The 14134-nt window shown below is 42.5% G+C and overlaps 1 protein-coding gene across 3 annotated transcripts in view; it reads left to right on the top strand.

The window, feature by feature from the left end:
- ATP13A2 (ATPase cation transporting 13A2) overlaps window positions 1-14134 on the top strand; it is a 199552-nt gene that overhangs the window by 141173 nt on the left and 44245 nt on the right. Inside the window, exons 27-29 of one of the 3 annotated variants that reach the window (XM_030186146.1) lie at window positions 2226-2377; window positions 4078-4250; window positions 10531-13945. The exons of the other annotated variants lie outside the window; for them this stretch is intronic. Coding sequence (XP_030042006.1) covers window positions 2226-2377; window positions 4078-4250; window positions 10531-10698 — 493 coding nt within the window. The 3' untranslated portion in view covers window positions 10699-13945. Of the gene's footprint in view, window positions 1-2225; window positions 2378-4077; window positions 4251-10530; window positions 13946-14134 lie in introns of those variants that run through there. 3 annotated transcript variants of the gene reach the window in all.

The following is a 14134-nucleotide window of genomic DNA, read 5'->3' as shown; positions in this document are numbered from 1 at the left end:
GGTCAATTTCTGTTGTTTCCTCGCCGTTGCGAGGTTCAATTGACCTGGGTTCTTGTTTTGAGTGAGCCTGAGAGCTAGGGATACCCCAGTCGTGAGAACAAGCAGCCTGCTTGTCCTCGGAGAAAGGGTATGATACATACCTGTAGCAGTTGTTCTCCGAGGACAGCAGGCTGATTGTTCTCACCTTCCCTCCCTCCTCCCCTTTGGAGTTGTGTATTTCATATTTTTTGCTAGTCATTCAACTGGCGGGAGCGGTCGCGCACGGGCGGGAAGACGGCCGCGCATGCGCGGTGGGCGTGCCCTGCGTGTCGACCGTCCCGCGAAGCTTATTTCCGGTTGGTGGGGGCTGCCGCGGACGTCACCCAGTCGTGAGAACAATCAGCCTGCTGTCCTCGGAGAACAACTGCTACAGGTATGTATCATACCCTATCTGGGGCAAAGCCATAGAGTATCTTGTCATGATCTGATTTCCACTTAAATTAACTTTGCTGTCAGACGTCTCAATGACAATTTAGAACAGCAAATGTATAAAGAATTGCAGTAGTCGAGCTGGGACAGTACCAACGCCTTCACTGCTGCTTGAAAATGATCTTGAGATGCTACTTTTTTTATATGTAGTAACTGTCTCAGATTGAGGAAAACCTTTTTCTAAGATTTTTAATTTGATTCTTCATAGTAAGTTGACTATCTTGGATTATTCCTAACACCCTCAAGGAGGATTCATTCCAACACAAATTGCAAACCCCAAATTTCAAAGGAGAGGTGAAACACTGAATCTTTGTCTTACTAGTATTTACCTTCAGCTTATACCGCGAAGCCTAGTGTTACATTAACCTAAAATATCTCTTTATTTCTTCAATACCTGTGGTCAGATTCAGGGTTGCATGTAGACAAGATTCCAGAATTTTTCCCGTCCATTTAGACCGCTACTAAATGGACTTGGAAAAATCCACAATTCCAGGAATAACATGTATAGAATGTTTGTACGTTTGGGAAGCTCGCCAGGTGCCCTTGACCTGGATTGGCCGCTGTCGGGGACGGGATGCTGGGCTCGATGGACCTTTGGTCTTTTCCCAGTATGGCATTACTTATGTACTTATGTACTGCTGTAGCTGGACTGAAGGGGAGAGGCAAGCTGATTTTAAAAACACAGATAGTTCTGACTGAAGCTTTAGGGAGCTACATCTCCCAAGAGAGGCTAATTCCGGTTTACAGTGGAGAAAACCAAAGAGCTACTTAATTTTCTTACATCATTAAGGGTGAGAATGAATGCTGTTCCTTTTCGTGCATATGCTAGACATGCTGTCCTTGGGATAGCTGGATTGGCCAGGCAGCCTGAAGCACTTAAGGAATCTTCACTTAGAGCAATCTTAGGTATCTGAAGCCAGTCTACCTCCATGTTGCCTTCAGAGCATGGACATCAAACCTGGAAATTAAGTAGCTGAGTACTGGGTATACCTTATGCATCGTGTAGCAGCCCTTACACAATATTCTAGCAAAGTTAACGTATCCAAAAAGACTTAACATCTAGATCGTAAATCATAGTTTAGGCTGCCTCTGCTCTCTATGTATTAGTAAGCTTTTTCAAGTGCTTATCATTGCTTTGTGTTTTCACACCAAGCCTGTACGTAGGTGAATAGAAAGAATTGTAGTTTGGTTTTTTTTTTATTTGTACCCTGCGCTTTTCCCACTCATGGCAGGCTCAATGCGGCTTAGGTACTTATTTGTACCTGGGGCAATGGAGGGTTAAGTGACTTGCCCAGAGTCTCAAGGAGCTGCCTGTGCCTGCAGTGGGAATCGAACCCAGTTCCCCAGGACCAAAGTCCACCACTCTAACCACTAGGCCACTCCTCCTAGTCCTAGATTGTTTCCCTAGGGCAGCTGAATGATTTCTTTCAGTTCTGCCAGTGGAGTAAAGTTGTCTGGTAGTGGCTGTGGTTTGTACATTTTATGCCTCTTTTTGCACTTTTTGTGTTGTTTTTACCAGTAGACGTCTCCCTTGTTTATTGTGAAGAGCTAGAACCAGGCTTCCCAAAACTGTTACCTCATGGCCAATAGGGTTTTCAGGATTATCCATGGATCAGAAATGTACAGATACTGGAGACTTAAACTTAACTCATGAATGGGTATCCTGAAAATCCTGGACAGGATTGGGAAGCTCTAGTGTGGAAAAATAAGGTATTTTCAGTATGATCTCATCCATTTCTGCTCTTTTCTCCTCTTAGGTTCATATCTTTAAATAATACTGTGATAGCACCTCTGAATCTGCCAAACTATGAGAACACGGTTATCTTCTCTGTGTCGGGTTACCAGTACTTAATCCTTGCCGTTGTCTTGTCCAAAGGATACCCCTTTCGGAAACCACTGTACACCAACGGTAAGAGTTCAGAGAGCATTCCCTCCATGAGATAGACCACGAGTGCCCTGCAAAGGTTTTAAGAGGGCCTTAGGGTTAAAAAGAGCCAAATTCAGAGGTACCCAACCATGACCTGCAGACTTTCAAAGTGAGGAGAGTAATAAATAGAAATAAAACAAATTAAAAAAGACAATACCTTTCTTATTGAACTAATTTATTTCACTTTTTTGACCTGCTTTTGAGGACAATACCATCTTCAAGAAGAGTGATTTAGTGGAATACTTCAGGATTTTATTGCACTTTATTTTCCACATTTTGTAGTGTTTACAGTGATTCTGATGTGTACCTTTTGAGTGATATTACAGAGGATTTAGATGGCAAGGTGTCTTTTGTTGGTGACATAAGGATCCAGAATAAAATGGACTCCTATGAGTGAGTAAACAGAATGATAAGCGGTATAAGAAAGCCTGAGCAGCAGTTGAATGCTTGGCAGTGAACAAGCAGTGCAAAAAAAAGCCACAGGGTCATGCATGTTGGGTTCAAAAATCAGTGGGAGTCGTACATAATGGAGTGTGAGGGACTGATCTGCACTAACCAGGAGAGGCAGGCCTGGGGGTGAATAGACCTGATAATCTTAAGACAGCAAACCAACGTGATGTGTCTGTGGTCAGAGCTAGAGGATCCCAGGATGTATTGGGAGAAGCATAACAAGTTAAAAAGATAAAAAAGAGGACATGCTCTACCAAAGGATCTGGATTGTTATCCAGTATTAAGAATTCAGTTTTGCCAGTATTTAATTTTAATTTGTATCTCAGCATCTAAGAAATGATTAACTCTAGGCAATTATGGACAGTAGTTATGTATATTAGTAGCAGATTATGGACTTTTCCTTCAGAAAATTGTCCTAACCTTTTATTAAAATTTTTAATTTATGCAGATTTTTATTACAACTTCTTGAGTGAATTCCTTCAAAAAGGCTGTAAATAAATCCAAATAAATAATTATTACACTGTAAGGAAACTAGAATGTAATAAACCCCCCGAAAAAGTAGGTGCAGATGACCTGTGGCAAGTTTGAAAGTGAAAATACCACATATTTTTCTATAAAAATTGATAAAGTTCACAGGTTAAAAGTACCTGCAGACTTTATCCCAATGCTAACAGAGTGAATATTGTTCTCTTCATATGTTGGGAATTCTTGAGGACTGGATTTAGAAACTATTGTCCTACTCTAGTCCAGCTGCATCTGGTTCTAATCCTGGCTGGGATGTGTATTCTCACAGCTCCCTAAGCTTGGTTATGGGAGCACCAAAGTAATCCTTGGTTTGGTCTCTTTGGGTCTTATTCATTATGCAGATTACCCCATCATACCCACAAGACTGTGTATGCACTGAGTCGCTGGAAATAAAGGAATGAATTGTCCATCCAGCGTGGAAAACAGAAGAGGAGCAGACCGTACGAAAGGAGCTATCTTTATTCACCATTTTTGGCTCCCAGGTTTAAACAGATGTCCCTGACGTGGCCATATTTAGCCAGTACGGCTGCCTCAGGGTCAGATGAATATCAGTTGATGTAGAAGTCCAAGCTCACCAAACTGGTAATAACTGTGCTTCTAACAAGGGTTAACGTGTAGTGAGTCAGACAAGATTGATAAAGCACCCTAACGTATGACATTATGATCTATTTATCGTGTATTTTTATTTTTTGTCTCTTCCTCCATAGTGCTGTTCCTTCTTGTCCTCATCATCTTCTTTACACTGATGATCTGGTTGACCCTTTACCCTCTGTGGTTCATGAGGTACCTCCTGATACTGAAAGAGATCAATGACATGAACTTTAAACTGATGCTACTTGGATTTGCGGTGCTCAATTTCTTCACTGCTTTTTTGCTAGAGGTGGGAACAGATCATACGTTGTTCTGCTTTAAAATGCTTATCATTGCTAATTGGGCTGCGCCCTCCCCACGGAAGGCACACACTCTCTCTTATTTATTTATTTATTTGTTGCTTTTGTATCCCACATTTTCCCACCTATTTGCAGGCTCAATGTGGCTTACGTAGTGCCGTAATGGCGATCGCCATTTCCGGATTAAGAAGTACAGAGTGGTATTGTGTTAGAGTTCATAGGTGACAGAGTAAATTAAGCAGTCAAGTATAAAGAGTTCAGTTTTGGCCAGTTCTGGTATAAGTTTCGTTGTCTGGTGTTTAGGATGGGTCATTGTGGTATGCCTTTTTGAACAGATTGGTTTTTAGTGATTTCAGGAAGTTTGTTAGGTCGTGCAATTGTTTTCATGACGTTTGGTAGTGCATTCCATAGTTGCGTGCTTATATAGGAGAAGCTGGATGCATATGTTGATTTATATTTTAGACCTTTGCAGCTAGGGTAGTGGAGATTCAGGTATGTACGTGTTGACGTTTTTGTGTTCCTGGTTGATAAATCTATAAGGTCTGTCATGTAGACTGGGGCCTCGCCGTGAATTATTTTGTGAACCAGGGTGCAGATTTTGAACGCAATGTGTTCTTTAAATGGGAGCCAGTGTAGTTTTTCTCTTAGTGGTCTGGCGCTTTCGTATTTTGTTTTTCCAAATATGAGTCTGGCTGCGGTGTTTTGGGCAGTTTGGAGTTTCTTAATGATTTGTTCTTTGCATCCGGCAGAAATTGCATTGCAGTAATCTAGGTGGCTTAGCACCTTTGATTGCACCAGGCTGCGGAATATTTCCTATGGGAAGAAAGGTTTTACTCTTTTGAGTTTCCACATTGAGTGGAACATTTTCTTTGTTGTATTTTTTGCTTGGTTTTCTAGTGTGAGATTTCAGTCGATTGTAACTCCGAGAATTTTCAGACTATCTGAAACAGGAAGGGTATAGTCTGAGATGTTTATAGTGGTGGGTTTGTGCTTGTTGTATTGTGATGCGAGGATGAGACATTGTGTTTTTTCTGCGTTGAGTTTTAATTGAAACGCATCCGCCCAAGAATTCATGATGTGGAGGCTGTGTTTGATTTTGTTTGTGATTTCTGTTAGATCATGTTTAAACGGGATGTAGATCGTGTTAGATCATGTTTAAACGGGATGTAGATCGTGACATCATCTGCGTAGATGTAAGGGTTAAGGCCTTGGTGGGATAAGGATTTGGCCAGTGGTGTCATCATTAGGTTGAACAGGGTCAGTGATAGCGGCGATCCTTGGGGTACTCCACATTCTGGTTTCCATGGTGATGATGTGTTTGAAATTGATATCACTTGGTATGTTCTTGCGGTTAGGAAGCCATTGATCCAATTAAGTAGACTTCCACCAATCCCAAAGTATTCTAGGATATTTAGTAATATTTTATGGTCTACCATGTCGAATGAGCTAGACATGTCAAATTGTAGGACAAGTACACTATTGCCAGTTGCAATTTCTTGTTTGAATTTGGTTAGGAGAGTGATAAGTACTGTTTTGGTGCTGTGGTTGGATCGAAATCCTGATTGTGATTCATGTAATATTGAGAATTTGTTTAGGTAGTCGGTGAGTTGCTTGGTTACCATACTTTCCATTAGTTTGACTACCAGAGGGATGGATGCTACCGGGCGGTAGTTGGTTATGTCGTTTGCTTTTTTCTTTGAGTCTTTAGGTATTGGGGTGAGTAATATGTTTCCTTTATCATTAGGGAAGACTCCGTGTTGTACCATGTAGTTTAGGTGTGACGTGAGGTCTGCTCTGAAGCATTGAGGGGCAGATTTTATTAAGTTGATGGGACATACGTCCAGTTTGCAGTGGGATTTGGCGAACCTGTTGATCGCTTGGGCAACGATGTCATCGGTAAGTAGAGCGAAGTTTGTCCAGATTCGGTCTGCTGAGATTTCACCAAGGATTGGGTCCACAATCAATGAATTTTTCGTGGTCAGTGGTGTTATGTGGTAACGTGTTTTGTAGTTTTATAATTTTCTTGTTGAAGTATTTAGCAAGGTTGTCTGCTGATGGGGTGTCTGTATTGGTTGTGGTAATCAGTGTGGTATCTAGTAGTTTGTTCACGAGTTGGAAATGTTTATGCATGTCTTTGTAGTCTGGTCCTATTTTGGTTTTGTAGTAAGATCGTTTAGTTTGTCTTATTGCATATTTGTATTTTCTTTGCATTTGTTTCCATGCATTAAATGTGTGTTCATCTTTTATTTTGTTCCATGTTCGTTCAAGCCTTCTAACTTGTGTTTTTAGTTTTTTCAGTTCTTCGTTAAACCATGGTATCGAGTTGTGTCTTCGTGAGGTTCTTGTTTGTAGTGGTGCTATTTTGTCTAGTATGCTTCTACATCTGTTGTCCCAGTCTAGGAGATAATGTTTCGAGTTTGTTTGTGCTATCCAATCATTATTGTAGATCTGTTGCCAGAATGTTACTGAGTCAGCTTGGCCTCTTGTGGTGTAGGTTGTGCGTTCTTGATTGTGGTATGAGCCTTTTTTTCGCCATTGTAGGGATAGGTTTAATTTGTGGTGGTCTGACCATGGTGTGTCTGTCCATTTTGTATCTGATAATATTAGGTTCAAGTCAGATGACAGTTTGTGTGTGATGAGGTCGAGTGTGTGTCCTTTGATATGGGTTTCTTGCATTTTGCCCATTTAAGGTCCCATAATTGGAGGAAGTCCTTGCATTCACGTGCATTGGTTGATTTAGGGTCTTCTAGGTGTAGGTTTATGTCCCCTATTATTAGTAGATTGGAGTTAGATATACAGGTATTTGATATGAAATCCATGAAGTGAGATTAGCATTCATGCCACTTACCTGGTGGTATGTAAAACAAGATAACGTTTAGGTGGTCAAGCAAGGTTGTATGTTGGATTCTAACTGAGGCGATTTCAAGTTGGGGTGTTATTGACTCGGCTATTGTTGTTTCGGTGAGATGGGATCTGTAGATCAATGCTATGCCTCCTCCTCTTTTTTTCTTTTCTTATCCAGTGAGTGATTTTATAGCCTGGGGGGCATAGATCTAAAATTATGGGGTCCTTTTGGTCATGGATCCAGGTTTCACTGATGAGTAGTATGTCGAGATTGTCTGACGTGATCCAGTCTATTATTGTTGTTGTTTTGTTGACTACTGATCTGGCGTTTATGTATCCCACTTGAAGTATTTGGTAGGGTTCATCTAAGTTCGAAGTTGTGTTGATTTTTCTTAGTTGTCTGTTCTCTTGTAGTATGGGTTTGTTGTGTCCTTTCTTTCCTTTGTGTTGATTTTGTCCGCATATAGTAATTCTTCCATTGTTTTGGTTGTTGTTAGTTTGGTGAGATGTATTTTATTTGGACAGTCTATTTAACTTGTGTATTGTGGGTATGTTGTTAGTATCTGTGAGAGGGGTAGTTAATGTATAGAGGATTAGGGATAAGGAGTAAACTATTAGGAGCAGTTTGGCGGTGTTCATTTTGGTGTTGGTTTGTTTTGAGCTGTTAGATGATCGGGTTTGATGGTTGTGTTGTTGGGTCTTGTTCTTAGGACAGTGTCTGTGCAGTTTGGGGTGGCTTTGGAGCTGTATAGTGATGGTAAGTGGGTTGATTGGTTACAAATGACTAGTTTACTCACAGGTGTGCAGATGATTTTTTCCCGTGGTTCTAAGGGTGGAGCTGTTTCAGTATATGGAGGTAGAAGTCTGATGGTTGTGGTGTAGGTTGAGCAGGCAACTGGAGCGGGTAGGGGCAGTCCAGGGTTGGATGTAGGAGAGTGCAGCACTCAGTTGTAAGGATGCGGAGGTTCCGCCGGTTCCCGTGGTTCTAGGGGTAAAGCTGGAGGTAGAAGTCTGATGGTTGTCGTGCAGGATGAGCAGGCAACTGGAGCGGGTAGAGGCAGTCCAGGGCTGGATGGCAGGGGAGTGCAGCACTCAGTTGCAGGATGCGGAGATTCTGCGGTAAGAGTGCTCTGTCGGTGATTGGCAGTGTGAATCAAAGGGCAGCAGTCACCGATCACCTCCCTCCATGCGCGTTGCTCCCCTGTGGCACCGCTCCGCGCGGCCGCGTAGAAGTCGGAGTACAGTCACAATTCCCGATTGCTGCCTTATCGTTTTTGGAGTCCCGGTGTCAGCTATTCCCAGTTTTGCTGCTACAGGGCCGCTGTTGTGCCGGGCCGGCATATGGTTGGGATCAGTCGCATGGTCTCGGCAAGGTGAGACTTGGTTTCCGCTCTTTCCCTCAGTGGGCAGACGGGTGGGAGGACGAATTCGTTCTCACAAGTGGTTGATCTGGCGGGGGCAGAGCTGGACAGCAGGCGCCGCGGTTGCCGCCGGGTGGGTTCCACGTGGTCCGCCCATTCCTCTCTGATCAGACCACCCGAACCCTCGTGCACTCGCTCGTCACCTCTCGTCTTGACTATTGCAACCTTCTTCTCGCTGGCCTCCCGCTTAGCCATCTATCCCCCCTTCAATCTGTCCAAAATTCCGCCGCACGTCTCATCTACCGCGTGAACCGTTACTCTCATATCACCCCCCTCCTCAAGTTGCTTCACTGGCTCCCAGTCCGCTACCGTATACAGTTCAAGCTCCTCCTATTGACCTTCAAGTGCACTCAATCTGCAGCCCCCCATTACCACTCTACCCTCCTCTCCCCATATGTTCCCACCCGTAACCTCCGCTCTCAGGACAAATCACTCCTATCTGTACCCTTCTCCACCACCGCTAACTCTAGACTCCGCCCCTTCTGCCTCGCATCACCTTATGCCTGAAACAGACTTCCCGAGTCCATACGCCATGCGCCCTCCCTGCCTATTTTCAAGTCCCTACTCAAAGCCCATCTCTTCTCCCTTGCTTTTGGCACCTAACCACCTTCCCCAGTCATGATACCTACACTGACTACATAGTTTGTAACCTTTAGATTGTAAGCTCTTTCGAGCAGGGACTGTCCTTCCCCATGTTAAACTTGTACAGCGCTGCGTAACCCTGGCAGCGCTATAGAAATGCTAAGTAGTAGTAGTAGTAGTCCTCCATGGGGAGAGGTTCATTTGCCTCTCCCTGCTCCGGAGGTGAAGCGGTGTCGCTTGAAAACTCCTCCCGGGCCTCGACAGTCGGATCGGCCTCGATCACCGGTTGCCACTCGATTAGCGGCGCCTCTTCCACCAGGTCCGGAGTTTGGAGCCCGGAGCCTACATGGACGCGACATGTTCGGTCGCCATCTTGCCCATGTCTTTACAACAAATACTGTTCTTCTAGGTCATTGAGTTAGTGCCCAGGATGCCTTTGACCAGAATGTAGCTCATGAAAACATGTTCATTCTTTTTCTAAAATGCTTTTTAATCTTCCCCCTTCCCTGGAACCTACCTTCTTTGTTAAGGAGGATACGGAGAGTCTCATACATCCTCATTTCTTGAGACTTACCTTTATCTAGGTGCTCCCTAGGTAAATGGGTTTCAAAGCACTGAACTAGAGCAGTCAAAATGTGGCATTGATTGGAGCTTGGCACTTCTGTAATAAGGTGCATATCAGTGTCCAAGTGTAGTCATTTGTACCTGTGCTTGGGCTCGTACCAGACATGGATCTGTTGCTAACAGTGCAAAAAACAACTTTAAACAGCAAATGTTGAGGTAACCTCCATTTGGGAGCAGTTCAAACCTTAAACTGCAGTAGTATGATTGCACTGGGATAATTCGGCAAAGAGCAGCAGTTGCAGAACAGCATCGAGCTTCCTAGATGGTTCTTTTCATTTGTTTTATTACTACAGTTTCAATAGCCTTTCTGGCTGTGGAGATTATTGCAAAACCTGGTAGGAAGATAGATAAAGGGGCCTAGATGTTGGCTTAAGAATTAGTTTTCTGAGAAGCAAAGCTGAAGATGGCACAGTCTGAAATGGCCTCTACTAGTGGAGGTGGTGGAAGCTACCCACAAGGCAGACTTTGGACATCTTGGGACAGATGTAGAGGAGATAAGGGTTGAGAGGGCAGGTCAAGACGTAGGGGAGAAGGGAGCTAGGTTTGACTTGTATAAGGGATTTTTATATAGGCATCTACATAAATTCACTAAATCTTAACCTGGGCAGATGAGATGCAGTCTGTATCTGCTGTCACTTACTATGTTGTTATGCTGATACAACAAATTGTTTTATCTATAAATCATTGAGTATTCATTTTTTGTACTGAAATTAGATGAATTTGAAACAACGTTTGATGATATCTATAGCTCATGGTTCACCTTGCCTTCAGCATCAACACTGTGCTTCTTGTTTTCTAGACTGCTTTGGACCATGGAGTGTTGAACTGTTTACGTTACTTGCGTGGGAAGAAAGAGAGTAAAAAACTCTACAAGAGACTGGTGAAGGAGCTGAGTGTGGAACCCTCATGGCCACCTTTGAATGAAGTCATCTTTGCTAGTTCAAAAACGTTTATGAATTTCAGATAGCATCAGCTGGATGTCTCCATGCCACAAAACCTTGGGTTGGGACCACTGGAGGTTTCTTAAATAGCAACATATTTATCATCACTTAAGGCTGCACTATCCAGCTATGCACTGGACTGTGGAGTGTGCCTGATCAAGTTGTGCATCTGGGACCTTCCTCAATAAGTTGCCAGCAGAATGTTAAGGGTATCCAATGCCATGTTCTGCTGCCCTCTAAAAATAACTCAGAATTTGGAAACAAAAAAAAAAGTAAATAACCCACCTCTCCTTGAATTTCCTGGACCCAGAATTAAGTTCTCTGTGCAAAGTTCATTTTGCCTATAGATCCTCAGCATCTTTTGTCCAGTTGTGGAGGGAATTAATCCATAAAAGAACCAAAGAAAATTAGTCACCTAGAACTGGAGCCATCTCTTGCCTTTCCTTTCCCTCAGCAAATATATGAGTTTTAAAATACTAGTTGGCGTTGGTTTTACAACTACATATTGAGCCCTTTCCCACTTGGTAAAATGCCAGCCCTGTGAGAACAACCTTGCCATTGGAATTTGTTCAGTACAATTTTTGAATGGGGGCCAGTGCCTGATGGTGTCTAGTGTTCATCTCCTTGAATGCGGAGACACACAAATAGGCTGTGTGGGCATGTTCAGGAAATATTTTTTAAGTGTAGCATCTTATTGGACTCCTTTTTAACTTCTACCCAGTTCCTGTCCTATCTTTGTTTTTTTTTTTTTTTGTTTTTTTTAGCGGGCAAAGGTATGTGCAATAGAAGCTGTCTAAAATCAGCCACCCCTCACCTCAATTCCTTTGATCAGATCAAAGTTGACTGTGGTCTTTGGGTTCCAAAAGTCTGTTATCCCAAACTTGTCAGGAAACTGTTAGTATCCAGCACCACGTCTTAAGCCCATTGCATTCTCAAGTAGGGTAATAGTTCTGATATTGCCCATGTCTTCTTCTGCTCCACTGACCTCTGTGGTACCTCCAGGTCCATTGTCTGCTTCCCTTTGTGCCTTAACCGCTACACACAAGGCAGAGCAGCACGGGCACCTTAACATCAGGTTCTTAACTTCTGGATCCTTCACAGCGGTATTGTGGAGTATCGTAGAAATAAAATGTGTGATGTGACAAAGAAAGGAATCAGTGCCCACTAATGGAATCTAGATCCTGGGTTTATTTTTGTAGCGACAAAAGGAGAAACTGGAGTTGATTTTCAGAAGGAATAAGTTGCTACAGGTGTTCAGGTTATGGAATGTTGGCTATTTTTCTGAGAAAAACCGTTGCTCTTCCTGGGTAGAAATATAAGTTATATATTGAAGCGTTTATGTGATATTCTGTGACGTTGAGTAGGCTGTGTTGCTGTAGGCATTCAGAAGATGGCAAAATACAATATATGCAAGTGTGTTCTCAGTGTACAGTCCTGTGTAATTTCATGCAGTGTACGTACAACAGGAAAACAGTCCCGGCATAAAAATTGCCTCCCGCTCCCAATGCCATATTCATGTGTTTTATATATATCAGGGTGACACTCGCATAAGCCTCTTCTAAAGATCTGTTATTTGGCTCTTCATACGGCACACGCTTTACATGTATCTAAGTAGTGCAGTGGTTCTCAACCAGTCCTTAGAACAGATCCAGCCAGTCTAGTTTTCAGGATATCCACAACGAATATGCATGAGACAGGTTTGCATGTAGTGTGGAAATCTATCTATATCAGGCATGTTCATTGTGAATATTTATTTTATGTACTGAGTATAGTGAAAACCCAACCGGCTAGGTACGTCCCGAGGACTGGGTTGGGAAACACTGGAGTGTGGCGTGCATGGGGCCTGCTGAAGATCAGTTCTCCAGCTGTCCTTGCTCTGTTCGTTTTTCATGTATCAGCAGGTTGTCTGCAGAGTCCAAGACTGACCATCTAGACTGTTCATTTTTCCTAAGAATCATATAGAGGTGAGGGATAGGTTCGTAGGAATAGCTTTCACAAACTTATACCATTGTGGGATCAGGAATGACAAATGTAACAAAAATGGGGACCTTAATCATGATCATGTTGAACTGTCACCTTTGCTATGTAAAATAAACTATTTTGCTAATTTAAATACTAAGGAAAGTAGATGGTCAAAATTTCTGGAGGGCGCTTGTGCCATATTTTTACAAGTTGGGTTTATAATCAAAACTCCTGGACTCTGTCCATCCCCTGAGCTCTTTTCCTTGCTTGTGTGCTGTTATGGATCATCAGCAGAGCAGGGCATTAACCTCGGTGAATCTTAGCACTGAAGCATAAGTGGATCTTGGATGGGCCACCCTCCCTGCAGATGTTTTCATGTGTGCGTAAAGCTGCGGTTTGTTACATTTCATCTTTGACAGCTGATTTTGTTACGATAGTTGAATTTTATTTAGATTACAGTAACTCGTGGCTAGAAAAGATATCCTGGGTACCTGCTTTTTAAGTTTCAGACTTATGATTAGGGCTGTGGAGTCAGTACGTCAAACCTTTGTCTCTGACTCCTCTGTAAGTATAAAATGATAAGTTTACCATATATTAGGGTTTTGTTTTTTAATTTTTAAGCTGGAGCTGGAGTCGGTGCATTTTTACTGACTCCGACTCCACTCAAAATTGCTTCCAATTCCACAGCCCTGCTCATGATTTGTTTTTCTGATTTCCTAAGTAGGAAGCCCATTTTCCCCAATGCTCCCTACAGAAAATGAGGTACCCATCCTGTCCACTAAGAGCGTAAGAAAAGCTAAGCTGAGGCAGACCAAGGTTGATTGAGGCCAGCATCCTGTGTGACAGAGACCAGTCCAGGTTACAAACGGGGACTTCAAAGGAAAATCAGACTGCTTTACCCTTGGTTTACAGGGTTTATAAGAGATATGTTTGCAGTACTCAGTTAATTTATTTGGGAGATTGGGAGGAGTGAGTGTGGCCTCCATTGATTTTTTTTTTCAGCAGGTAAACTCACTGAAGCATAATCATGGACACATTTTAGATTTGATTTTTACTCGTAATGTAACAATTGTTTTTTCTTATAAGAGACATCATGCGGATCTCTGTGGTCAGTTGGCTGATTACTTTTTGCTGTTTGTCTGTTACTATGACAGTGTTGAGGTGCTGATTTTAACATTCAACAATAGAACATTCAAAGCCCAATATTTCTTGGGATAGTTGATCATCTTCCACCATCCCTTCTGAAGATAAATGGAGAGGTGTGGTAGCCGTGTTAGTCCACTCTTAAAGGTTATCAATAGAAATCAAACAAAATAAAACATGGAAAAGAAAATAAGATGATACCTTTTTTTTTTTTTTTATTTATAACTTTTAAGTTACATACCAAAGCAGAGCTTTGTCAAGAAATAACACAATAATGTCAATAACAGTAATCATTATTTGGGAAAATCCCATAGGAAACTATTAGTCTTCATAGTCCTCTACTTAAGGAGACTGAAA

The sequence above is a fragment of the Microcaecilia unicolor genome, chromosome 13 (genome assembly GCF_901765095.1).
Source record: "Microcaecilia unicolor chromosome 13, aMicUni1.1, whole genome shotgun sequence".
Lineage (NCBI taxonomy): Eukaryota > Metazoa > Chordata > Amphibia > Gymnophiona > Siphonopidae > Microcaecilia > Microcaecilia unicolor.
The sequence above is the reverse complement of the archived record's forward strand: the minus strand, read 5'-3'. Positions and strand labels throughout refer to the sequence as shown.